Genomic DNA, 12,258 nt, shown 5'->3' with positions numbered 1-12,258 from the left:
TGGGATTAGAACCCACGACCGCTGACTCCCAAACCCGGGCTCTTTCCACCGAGCCACACTGCTTCTCATGCTGTAGCCTCTAAGCATTTAGATGTGACCCCCTGCCCCCCACCATTTATAATACTGTTGGTATTTGTTAAGCGCTTACTATGTGCAGAGCACTGTTCTAAGCGCCGGGGGGGACACGGGGGAATCAGGTTGTCCCACATGGGGCTCACAATCTTAATCCCCATTTTACAGATGAGGGAACTGAGGCCCAGAGAAGTGAAGTGACTTGCCCACAGTCACCCAGCTGACAAGTGGCAGAGCTGGGATTCGAACTCATGACCTCTGACTCCAAAGCCCATGCTCTTTCCACTGAGCCACGCTGCTTCTCAACACAACCCTGTAGTCAGTTGCCTTTTCCATTCATTCATTCAATCGTATTTATTGAGCACCTATTATGTACAGAGCACTTTACTAAGCACTCTGCCTAGTACACTATGACAATAAATTAGGGTGGCATTTGTTAAGTGCTTACTACGTGTCAAACACTGTTCTAAGCACTGGGTAGATACAAGCTCATCAGGTTGTATCAGGTTTAGGCTGTGAGCCTGTCATTGGGCAGGATTGTCTCTATCTGCTGCCGAACTGTACATCCCAAGCGCTTAGTCCAGTGCTCCGCACTCAGTAAGCGCTTAATAAAGCAGCGTGTCTCAGTGGAAAGAGCCCAGGCTTGGGAGTCAGAGGTCATGGGTTCGAATCCCGACTCTGCCACTTGTCAGCTGGGTGACTGTGGGCAAGTCACTTCACCTCTCAGTGCCTCAGTTCCCTCATCTGGAAAATGGGGATGAAGACTGGGAGCCTCACGTGGGACCACCTGATGACCCTGTATCTCCCCCAGCGCTTAGAACAGTGCTCTGCACGTAGTAAGCGCTTAACAAATACCAACATTATCATTATTATATAATCATTATATTACAACAATTAATATATTATAAACATACCTTATAAATATAATATACAATTATCATTATTAAATACCATTATTTAATAATGGGGGGCGGGGGTGTTTGGTTTTGGGGGTTTTTTTGGGGGGGGTCCCCCCAGCCTCAGTTGGTTGCCATGACAACGTTGAGAGCGCCCACTCCGGCCTACCAACACTGCCCCAGTGCGCATGTCAGCCCCGCCGAGGCCGGGCCCCGCCCCTCCCTCCTCCCCAGTGCGCATGTCAGCCCCGCCCAGGCCAGACCCCGCCCCTCCCTCCTCCCCAGTGCGCATGTCAGCCCCGCCCCGCCGCCGAGGCCGGGCCTCCGTCCCTCCCTCCTCCCCAGTGCGCATGTCAGCCCCGCCCTCCGCCTCGGCCTGGCCCCGCCCCCCCGTCCATCATCCCCCAGGGCGCAGGCGCGGGCCCGGGCCGGCCCCGGGGCGGGAGCGGCTGAGGCCGAGGGCGAAGCGGCGGAGCGCGATGGCCCCGGCCGTGGACCGCGCTGGCTACTGGGGTCCGACCACGTCCACCCTGGACTGGTGTGAGGAGAACTACGCCGTGTCCTTCTACATCGCCGAGTTCTGTGAGTTGGGCGGCCGCAAGGCCTCCCCTCGAGTGGCCAGGCGCCCCCCCCCCCCTTGACCAGAGCGAAAAGTGGCCACCTTTCCCGTGATCCTTTTCGGGAAGCCCCCCAGGCTCCATCTTCTCCCCCCCGGCTAGGGACCGGTCGTGGGTTAATAATAATAATAATAATGTTGGTATTTGTTAAGCGCTTACCATGTGCAGAGCACTCTTCTAAGCGCCGGGGGGGACACGGGGGAATCAGGTTGTCCCACATGGGGCTCACAATCTTAATCCCCATTTTACAGATGAGGGAACTGAGGCCCAGAGAAGTGAAGTGACTTGCCCACAGTCACCCAGCTGACAAGTGGCAGAGCTGGGATTCGAACTCATGACCTCTGACTCCAAAGCCCATGCTCTTTCCACTGAGCCACGCCGCTTCTAATCCCGGCCCCGCCGCCTGGCAGCTGGGTGACCTGGGGCCGGTCACTTCATTCCGTCGTATTTATTGAGCTCTTACTGTGTGCAGAGCGCTAAGCGATTGGGCAATAATAATAATGTTGGTATTTGTTAAGCGCTTACTATGTGCAAAGCACTGTCCTAAGCGCTGGGGTAGATACAGGGGAATCAGGTTGTCCCACCTGAGGCTCACAGTCTTAATCCCCATTTTACAGGTGAGGTCACTGAGGCACAGAGAAGTTAAGTGGCAACAGGGTAGAGACCATCCCGGCCCATTGACGGGCTCGCAGTCGAATCGTTGCTCGGGGCCTCGGTGACCTCATCTGGAAAATGGGGATGAAGACCCCACGGGGACCTTGTAATAATAATAAGGTTGGTATTTGTTAAGCGCTTCCTATGGGCCGTGCACTGTTCTAAGCGCTGGGGGAGATCCAGGGTCATCAGGTGGGCCCACGTGAAGCGCCCAGTCTTCATCCCCATTTGACAGATGAGGGCACCGAGCAGTGAAGTGACCTGCCCAAAGCCGGGATTCGAACCCATGACCTCGGAATCCCAAGCCCGGGCTCTTTCCACTGAGCCACACTGCTTCTCAGGTCAGTGCGTTCAGAGCACTGTGCTAAGCGCTAGGAAAGTACAGTTCAGCAACAAGTAGAGACCGTCCCTGCCCACCACGGGCTCAGTCACGGGCACCAGGGATTCATTCATTACGAGAAGCAGCGTGGCTCAGTGGAAAGAGCCTGGGCTGGGGAGTCAGGGGTCATGGGTTCGAATTCCGGCTCCGTCACTTGTCAGCTGTGTGACTTTGAGCAAGTCACTTTAACTTCTCTGTGCCTCAGGGACCTCATCTGTAAAATGGGGATGAAGACTGCAAGCCCCACATGCGACAACCTGACCACCTTGTCTCTCCCCTAGTGCTTAGAACAGTGCTTGGCACATAGTAAGCGCTCAACAAATACTATCATTATTATTATTATTCATTCAGTCGTATTTGTTGAGCGCTTACTATGTGCAGAGCACTGGACTGAGCGCTTGGAATGGACAGTTGGGCAACAGATAGAGACCATCCCTGCCCCACGACGGGCTCACGGTCTAAACGGGGGAGACAGACAGCAAAACAAAACAAGCAGTCTGGTGTAAATATCATCAAGATAAGTGGAATCATAGATCTAGACACATCATTAACAAAATAAATAGAGTTTATATCTGTGCAAATATGCACAGTGCTGTGGGGAGGGGAAGGGGGAAGAGCAGAGGGCGGGAGAAGGAATGGGGAGGAGGAGCAGAGGGAAAGGGAGGGCTCAGTCTGGGAAGGCCTCCTGGAGGAGGTGAGCTCGCAGTAGGGCAGTAGGATTCAGCCGTCTGGGCCCTCCCACCAGGACCCCCACCCCGTCCCCCAGCCTCCATCCACTGACCCTTTTCCCTTCCCCAAGCAGCCTCCCACCCATCCCCCTTGGCCGCCCACCCGCCCCCACTAATAATCATTATTATTATGGTATTTTGTTAAGAGCCTACTGGTTGCCAGGCACTGTTCTGAGCGCCGGGGTGGATACGAGTAAAGTCCACTACAGACCGGTTAAGGCCACCGACCTCCTCGGCGCTTCACCCCGTGACCAGCGTCTGTGAGCCGATGGGGGGGCCGGGAGGGAGAGGCAGAGAGTCTCAAACAGCAGAGTGCGAGCGGTCAGGCTTGCGGCGTGGGCTTGAAGTCAGCGGGCACGTGGTGGGCAAGAGGGATGTGGAGCCAGACAGAGCGGTAGAGTCTGGCCAACGGCTGCCCAGAAATGGGAAATGGCCTTTGTCCGTGGAGCGTCTGAACGGGGAAGTGGGCAGAAGCCCGGGAGGACTTTGACCCGAGTGTCTGTGGGGCAGAGATTGGCGTGGAGGCAGGGGGGCTGGGCGCGTGATGGACGGAGGGGGTGTTACCTACTTCAGTGCCAAGGGGCGACCCTCGGGAAGGGCCACGGCTGGAGTTCCGGAGGTCCAAGCTGCCCTGGTCCGCGCACCCGTCGGGGTGAGATTCGAGCGGCCTGGGGACCACCCCACTGTGAACCTTGAGTTCTGGATGTGGTCTGGGCCAGTGCCTGAATTTTAATGCCAAAGAAACAAAACCCCCGCCCTCATTCTCACACCTGGCAGCACGTGTGCTGCTTTTAGTGGGCCTGGTTTCTGAAAAGTCGGGGGAGTGAGTTGGAGGGGGCGTGAGAGGTTTTGGAGGCTAACAGTTTGGAGACTCCCTAGCCTCACAACCTTATGAACGTATTTTTATTCTCGTTGCTTCCCCTAAATGGAATTCATTCCCAGGCTAGAGCGTCAACTCCTTATGGGCAGGGATCAGGTCCGCCGACTCCGTTGTATTCTACGAGCTTTTAGTTCGGTCCTCTGCACAGACCCAGGCTGTCCCACTCGGTGGCCCTCACAGTTCTCTCCTGCAAGGCAATTTCACAAACGGGGCAGCCCGGCGGAAGGGCCGATATCTCGGTCCGATGGGGGCGTGGGCACGGAAACCGTGCTTGCTGGAAACCAAAGACAGCTGTGTCCGGAGATAGACGGCTCGCCACCGCGGGTCCCCGGGCCTTTGCCCGGGCTCCCGGACCGGGGTGTGCGTGTTGCCAGCCTGAGGCCGGGGAGTTTCTCCTCCCTCGCCATTAAATGGTTTCTTATGTTGTGCCTGTCCAGAGCTGCAGGTGAATCGGGACCCCCGTCGCTCTCCTCTACTTCCCGTTTGCTCCCCTTTGCTTCCCCGTTTTCCATCCTGCTCCTCTTCTCTCCCCTCTATTCCCCCTTCTCCCCACGATTCCCTTCATTTCTCCCATGCCAGCTGGCCAGGTTCCTCTGGACCCACTGGGCCTCACTGGGCTCAACTCCCTGCCCTGCCCTTCTCTATCGAAACCCGGTGGGGTGAGGGTAAGTCGAGGACATGGCGGGGTCAGTTTTCCTCATCGATCAATCAGCCGTGTTTACTGAGCACTTGTGGTGTGCAGAACACGGTACTAAGCACTTGTGAGGGTACAATATGACAGAGTCACCTGTCTGCTGCCAGTCTAGTCTCTACAACTCAAAACGCTGTGAATGTTTTAGGACTTTCAGAATCGTCCCATCTGCTCTCAGAGCCCCAGTGCCAAGGACAGCATCCTGCCGTGCCACCAGTGGGCCAGATGCTGCACTGGGCACCCTCATCCGCCGGATGCCATATTGGGCGTCTTCCGGATGCCTAATGGGGTAAATAGGAAGGCAAGCCACGTGCAACACGCAGGCCCTGGCCTCACTGAGCCTACAACCCACCAGGGACACCGGGCAGATGTAAATTGTTTACATCAAGTGGAGGCGGGAGGAAATTGAGCGACCACTGGGAATATTTAGGAAAGTGAGGAAGTGGAGTAGGCCTCTGCGGTGCTGGGCGGGGAGCCGGGGTTGGGGCGAGGGAACTTTTGGAGGAGCCTAGTGGGAAGTGGTAAGAGACAGGGAAGGCGTCCTGGAGGAGGTGGGGTTTAGACTGGGGGGGAAGAAGAGGAGGCACATAGTTTGGACACAGGTTTGGGGGATCCGGGACGAGGGAAGGGCGTGGGCAGTGGCCGGAGGCCGGGGCGACGGGCTCGGTTTGTTCTGCATGGCTGCCCCTGGTCTGACTCTTAGTACAGGATCTTCTGGATGATACCTGGGAATGTGGGGGTGCAGGCCAGGTGTCTTGAACACTTTGCCCCTTCATGATCCCTTTTATTTGGAGGTCTCAAAGACCTGTGTGGGCAGGAGTTGCCATTAAACCTGCCTTCTTACCCTGCCTGGCGCTATCATTAACCCTATTTCCTGGGCCCCGACTCCACTCCCTGGACCAGGGGCAGTAAGCAGGGTGGCCTTGTGGATTGAGCACAGGACTGAGAGTCAGCAGGACCTGGGTTCTAATCTCGACACCGCCACTTAGCTTCTCTGTTCCTCAGTTCATGTTAATTCATTTGAAAAATGGGTTTTGCGACTGTGAGCTCCATGTGGGACATGGACTGTGTCCAATCTGACTAGCTTGTATCTACCCCAGTGCTCAGTACAGTGCCTGGTACTTAGTAAGTGCTTAACAAATACCCCCCCCCCCAAAAAAAAAGAGTCCCCAATGATTCAGGACCTCCTTAACTTATATGTTACTCTACTTCAGAGCCCCAGCCAGGCCACCAGCATCCTCCCTTGAACCACCTCCTCTCTAAGAAGGAGGGAGAGCAGAGATCTTGTCCCCGTTTTTCTAGTGAGGAAGCGAAGGCCCAGAGAAGTTCAATAACTTGCCGAAGCCACACAGCAGACCAAAGGCAGAGCTGGACCTGGAAGCTGGCTCCCTTGACCCCCTCTGGATCACACCACTGTCCTGGAGAGGAGTGTGCGTCATTAGCTTTTATGGTTCCAGGACATTTCCTCCTTCTCTAACTGGAAATTGTGTGTGTCTGTCTCCTGCTAGATTATCAGCTCCCGAGGGCAGGAATCCTTTCCCCCGTCTAACACACTCTCCTCAGCACCCTGCACCCCTCGGCACCCAGGCAGTGCTCTCGATGGAGGCGGTAGTTACTGTTGCGTTCACCTTCCCCTCTCTCCCCGCCGCTGAGGTGGTTTTCTGTGCTCCCCTCCCCCTAACCGGGGGGCTGTGTGGGACTCCCCAGTCCCCAGGGTGGTCCCTGAGGGCAGGTGGGACGCGCCCACAGGTCCCAGAGACTTGGGCCAGCGGTGCCACCTCCCGGCTCTTAGCCTCTCCCCCGACGCCTCAGCTCCACTCAGCCTCCCCCTTCATCCCCCTGGATCTGACAGTTCTCTGAGACGATTGCAGTCGGTCCTTGTCCTCCTCCCCTCTGTACTTTCTGGGTCCTTACACAACTCCTTCCTGTCGATACCCTGCCCTGCTGGGCTTCCTGTTCAGTCTTAGAGGCCTTCACGCCGATCCCTCCAAGCCCCCCTCCAGAACCCCGATCTGAAACCGTGCTCTTGGGACCCCCAGCACGGAGCCAACCTACCCTGGGGCGGTGGGATTGCAGGGGGCTTCAAAGATCATCAGTGGGTCCGGCTGGCAAACACTATCTGCTTAATCCTGCGCCTCTCGGCTGACTTATCTATGGGTGTCGAGTCCCCCGGGGTGAGGCTCCAGACCGAACTGAGCGCTTACTATGTGCAGAGCACTGTAAGGTCCTGTCCCTCTGCCTCTCCCCACTAAGCTGCCAGCTCTCCGAGGGCAAGACGCGGGTCTAGTCCCTTGTGTCAGTGGGTCAGAAGCGGAATGATGAAAAAATCAAAGCCTCCGACAAAAGGCACCGGGAAAACCCATCAGAGCTGAGGTGGTTGATAGGGTGAAGCAGCCGGAAAAGGTGGGAGGACCGATCAGGGAAGGTGTCGGGCAGGAGGTGGTTTTTTAGGTGGCTTTGAAGGAGGGGAGGAGTGCGGTTTGGCAGATGGGAGGGGTGAGGGAGTTCCAGGCCGGGACAAAGATGTGAGACGCCTTCTGTCCCTGTCCCCTCGCAGTCTCTGCCCGCTTCAGTCTATCAGCCAATGGTTTTTGAGTGCTTATGTTGCACAGAGCACTGCACTCGCTCCTCTCCTCCCCATCTTGGGCTCTGACGAGGCTTGATCCCGTCTGACCTGCCCGCGCCCCTGTCTGCCTCTGACGGAGGGCAGGGCCTCCCGTAGGTACAGATCCAGACAAGTTCCAAGCCTCCCCCGGCACGGAGGCCGGAGGCCTCTTGGGGCCTGGGTCCAGGGTCAGATGCCCACCCTGTCGGCCCTCGGGGCAGCGTCCCGGAGCCCCCGGAGAGGGGGTCCTCGTGGTGGCTTTCAGCTCAGGGTGGCAACTCTGCTGCTATGAGCTCTGTGGCAACCGCCCGCTCCAAGCCCGCTACCTCCGCCCTGCTCCGGAGGAAGGCGACATGGCTGAGGCGGAGACTACGCCGGGAATGCAAGGAATGGGAGAGTCACTCGGTCCAGATCCCTGTTCGGCAAACGGTATTTCTAATCAACAAGCCTCAAACAAAGCCAGTGTAGACATGAAGGTCTTAGGGAAAAGTCTCCCGAGTGTCAGTCAGTCGTATTTTTTGAGCCCTTATTGTGTGCAGAGTGCTGTCCTAAGCACTTGGGAGAGTACAGTGTAACAGACACATTTCCCACCCATTCATTCATTCAGTCATATTTGTTGAGCGCTTGCTGTGTGCAAAGCACTATACTAAGCTCTTGGGAGAGTACAATATAACAATAGAAACATTCCCTGCTCACAGTGAGGTTACAGTCTAGCGGCGGGGGAGATAGACATTAATATGAATCAATAAATAAATTATAGATACGAACATAAGTGCTGTGGGACTGGGAGGGGAGATTAATAAAGGGGAGCAAGGCAGGGTGATGTAGAAGGGAGTGGGAGAAGAGGAGAGGAGGGCTTAGTCAGGGAAGGCTTCTTGGAAGAGATGCGCCTTCAGTAAGGCTTTGAAGTTCAGGAGAGTAATTTTCAGATATGAGGAGGGGGGAGCGTTCCAGGCCAGAGGCAGGACGTGGTCCAGAGGTCGGCGGTGAGCTAGATGAGGTCGACGTGCAGTGAGTAGGTTGGCATTAGAAGAGCGAAGTGTGCAGCCTGGGTTGATGTAAGATTAGACTGTAAGCCCGATTAGACCGTAAGCCCGTCAAACGGCAGGGACTGTCTCTATCTGTTGCCGACTTGTTCATTCCAAGCGCTTAGTACAGTGCTCTGCACGTAGTAAGCGCTCAATAAATACTATTGAATTGAATGAGTGTAGGTGAGTAGCAAAGTGAGGTAGGAGTGGGCAAGGGGATTGAGTGCTTTAAAACCTATGGCAAGAAGTTTCTGTGTGATGCGGAGGTGGATGGAACTTCTTGAGGAGTGGAGAAACGTGGCCTGAATGTTTCTGTAGAAAAATGTTCCAGGCAGGAGAGTGAAGTATGGACTGGAGTGGAGAGAGACAGGAGACAGGGAGGTCAGCAAGGAGGCCGATCCGGTAACTAAAGTGGGATAAGATAAGTGGTCGGACCAGTGTGGGCCTTGGATAAGCACCATTAGTGACTCCGATCGAGCGGGCCTCGACTAAAGCCTCAGCAAGAAGAGTCGCCCACATCTTGTTGCCAAAGCGTGGGTGGCCCTGCCCCTTGAGAACTGTAGAGTTGCCCTGAGGGTCCCCAAGATCTCTGCTGCCCTCCTCTTCTTCCCTGACCGCTCCCTCTGGGATCTCCCCGGCCCCTTGCAGCCAGGGTGTCCACACCCTGCCTCAGTCCCCTGAACGTGCCCCAGAGGGGCCTCCTTTTGATCGATGGAGAGGCAGCCCCGAGATTGTGGTCCAAAAGGAATCGGGATCTCCAGTGGTGCTTTTTCCCCGGTTTCCCCTCTGTGCCGTGCTGGTTTACACTCGACAGTGGGGGAAATCTTTTATCTTCTGTTATTTCCTGTTGCAGGTATAAAATATCAGAATCATCAGAACATTTTCACTGTGCCTCCTCTGTAGGGGGCTGGACTGGGTACGGGATGCTAGAATGGGGGCCTACTGCATGCCGAGCTCTGTACTAGGTGCCTTTCGCAAGCACAGCGTTGGTACTAGGTGCTAAGGATCATATAACAGATGTCCGAGTTGCAGAGCTTGGCCTCGATAATAATAATCGTGGCATTTTTAAAGTGCTTACTATGTGTCAAGCATTGTACTAAGCGCTAGGGTAGATAGAAGATAATCAGGTCCCACGTGGGGCTCACAGCCTGAGTAGGAAGGAGAACAGCTATTGAATCCCCATTTTGCAGACGAGTGAACTGAGGCACAGAGAAGTGAAGGGACTTGCCCAAGCTGATGAGTGACAGAGCTGGAATTAGAAGCCAGGTCCTTCTGACTCCCAGATCTGGGCTCTTTCCATGCTTCTCAGGTGCTCACGGTCTAATGGGGGAGACCCGAGGTATGAGACTGTGAGCCCGTCATTGGGCAGGGATCGTCTCTATCTGTTGCCGAATTGTAGCTTCCAAGCGCTTAGTACAGTGCTCTGCATGTAGTAAGCACTCAGTAAATACTATTGAATGAATGAGTAGAGCAGTACGGAAGAGTTAAGAGTGAGGGAACAAACAAAAATGGCTCCATCGATCGCTAGCAAACGATCAGGAGGGCTCGGGGGGTAGTGGACGGCTCTGTGGCTTTCTTCTGCTCCCGTCCACTCCGCTCGCGGTCAAGTCGGCCTCTTGGACGCTCAGCTCTGCGGCTTCTGCTGGGCGGAACTGAGACCGATCAACGTGGGGCGTCTGCGTGCCACCCGGGCACGGGGTTCCCAGTGGCAATGGGCAGCGGAAGCCCCAGCATCGCAGTGTTCTCATGCGGTTGCCGCCTGGGTGCGGGAATGCGCTTGAAGCCAAGGAGCAGGCGGTGATGCAAGCCTCCGGAGCACAGCAATGTAGGGGAAAGGTTGCAGATTGGCACAACTTGGCTAGGGCTGATTCATAGCCCCGGGAGACTAGAAAGCCAGCCTCATGGTGAGGAATCGGCAGTGGGCCGCTGGTCTGATCAGCCCAGAATCGCCCAACAACTTTCTTTATGAGCAAAGAAAGAGCGTTTTCTTCCGGCAGAACAAAACAGAGCGGCCTTGTCGCTGGACTGGGCGGGGGTGGGCTTACCTCCCGTCATGCCCCTCTCTCCCGCCCCCACCCATCCCCGTCCCGTCCCCCGCTCTTCCCTGAGACCTCCTCTCTAAGACCCACCCCTTGAACCTCAGCATGGACCTGGGGGTCGGAGGACCTGGGTTCTAATCCCCGCTCTGCCGACTGCTTGCTGCGTGACCTTGGGGAAGTCACTTCTCTGTACCTCAGTTCTCCTGTTCTCCCTCCTACTTAGACTGTGAGCCCCATGCGGGACAGGGATTGAGTCCAACCTGATTGACTTGTATCTACCCCGACGCTTAGAACGGTGCTTTGACGCTTAGTAAGCTCTTAACAAAATACCATACAACAGACAGACCTCCTCCCGTTACGGGGGCTGTCTGATGGGGCTCTCCCCGGTGATCCTGGCACCGGGATTCCAGCTGCGGATTTAGCTCTCTCCTCGTGAGTTCTAAACCCAGTTCGTGGCGAGTTGTTTAAACTCCGACAGCACCGGGCGGTGGCACCTCGCGGTCGGGCCACGAGGACCAGCCCCCCGCTCGGCCCGCGGAGAGTCGGCTATCGGAGTGAAGCGTCCAGCAGCGATCAGCCCCCTTCCACCCCCGACTGGATCCAACGAAGCGGTTTAGGGCCGGCGAACTGGACCTTTTGGCGTGGAGGTTATAGTGCCTGGGCAGCGTTTGAGCTGAGGGACCCACACGGAGAACGGAAACTAGAGTGACTCATCAGGAACCGAGCGAGTGCTTCCTTCGATGGTACCGTCCGGCTGGCCACAGCAAAGGCCTCAGCCGGAGCCACGGGGCCCCGGCTCCCCGTGGTCGGGCCGAACGAGGGAGAAGTAGGGGGCCTGCACTCCTGTGCCAGGAGAGGCAGGCGTATGGCCCTTGATAATGGCCTGGCTGCTGACCGCTTGAACGCTCGCCATTAGAAGCCGGCAAAGGGCCTTTCTTTCTGATCCACGCAGACTGACTCGGTCTCAGGCTGCTCCCCGGGCCCCCGAATATCTAAAATGCCAAAGGACCCAGGCCGCTTGGCCTCTAAAGGCCTTGGCTTGCCCAAGTGTGAAATGTCATCATCGTCCATCCGAGTCCACCCTGAGTGGGCTACTGGACTGCGGAGGGGCGATGACAAGAGGGTGAGGTTGGCTCAGTGCTAGGCCATCCCCATTGCTGCCAACCCAACTGATGCACGTCCGGCCGGTGGCCGGGCTGATCTTCCCCCTCCTCGCCACCCATCTGTCCGGGGCTGGGAGAGGTGCCCAGCTGTATTTCAGGAGGCGTAGGGGGTGTGAAACGCTCTCGCGATGGCACTCCTCGTGATGCCACTTTGCTAGCGTCCAGGAAGACTTCACGGTAGCCACGTGCCTATGCTAGAGATGAAGCTCCTTGCGGGTGGCAAATATGTCCTTCTGTACTTTCCAAGTTCTTACGGTCATGCATTCAGTAGGTACTCAGTTAGTGGCATCACCCCGACCACAGTCAGGGCATTCAGGAGGTGCTCGGTAAGTACCATGATCACAGTCACGGTGTTCAGAAGGCACTGAAGTAGCGAGTTGAGATCTCTGTCCTGGAGAGCGGTTTTATGTCTTCGATTTTTACAGGCCTCAAAGAAAAAAAACCAGCGTCCAGGTGCCCTTCACAGCACCCACCCCATCGTGGGCCCACTGTTTCAGCCCTGAATT

General features: G+C 56.2%; 1 protein-coding gene across 1 annotated transcript in view; it reads left to right on the top strand.

The window, feature by feature from the left end:
* The first annotated feature begins 1,385 nt into the window (after positions 1-1,385).
* The window catches only part of ACER3 (alkaline ceramidase 3), a 29,269-nt gene continuing 18,396 nt past the window's right edge, over positions 1,386-12,258 (top strand). The window contains exon 1 of the mRNA XM_029047952.2: positions 1,386-1,550. Coding sequence (XP_028903785.1) covers positions 1,448-1,550 — 103 coding nt within the window. The 5' untranslated portion in view covers positions 1,386-1,447. The remainder of the gene's footprint in view (positions 1,551-12,258) is intronic.

This window comes from Ornithorhynchus anatinus, chromosome 20, assembly GCF_004115215.2.
Source record: "Ornithorhynchus anatinus isolate Pmale09 chromosome 20, mOrnAna1.pri.v4, whole genome shotgun sequence".
Lineage (NCBI taxonomy): Eukaryota > Metazoa > Chordata > Mammalia > Monotremata > Ornithorhynchidae > Ornithorhynchus > Ornithorhynchus anatinus.
Note: the sequence above shows the minus strand (reverse complement) of the source record. Positions and strands in the feature narration are given on the sequence as shown.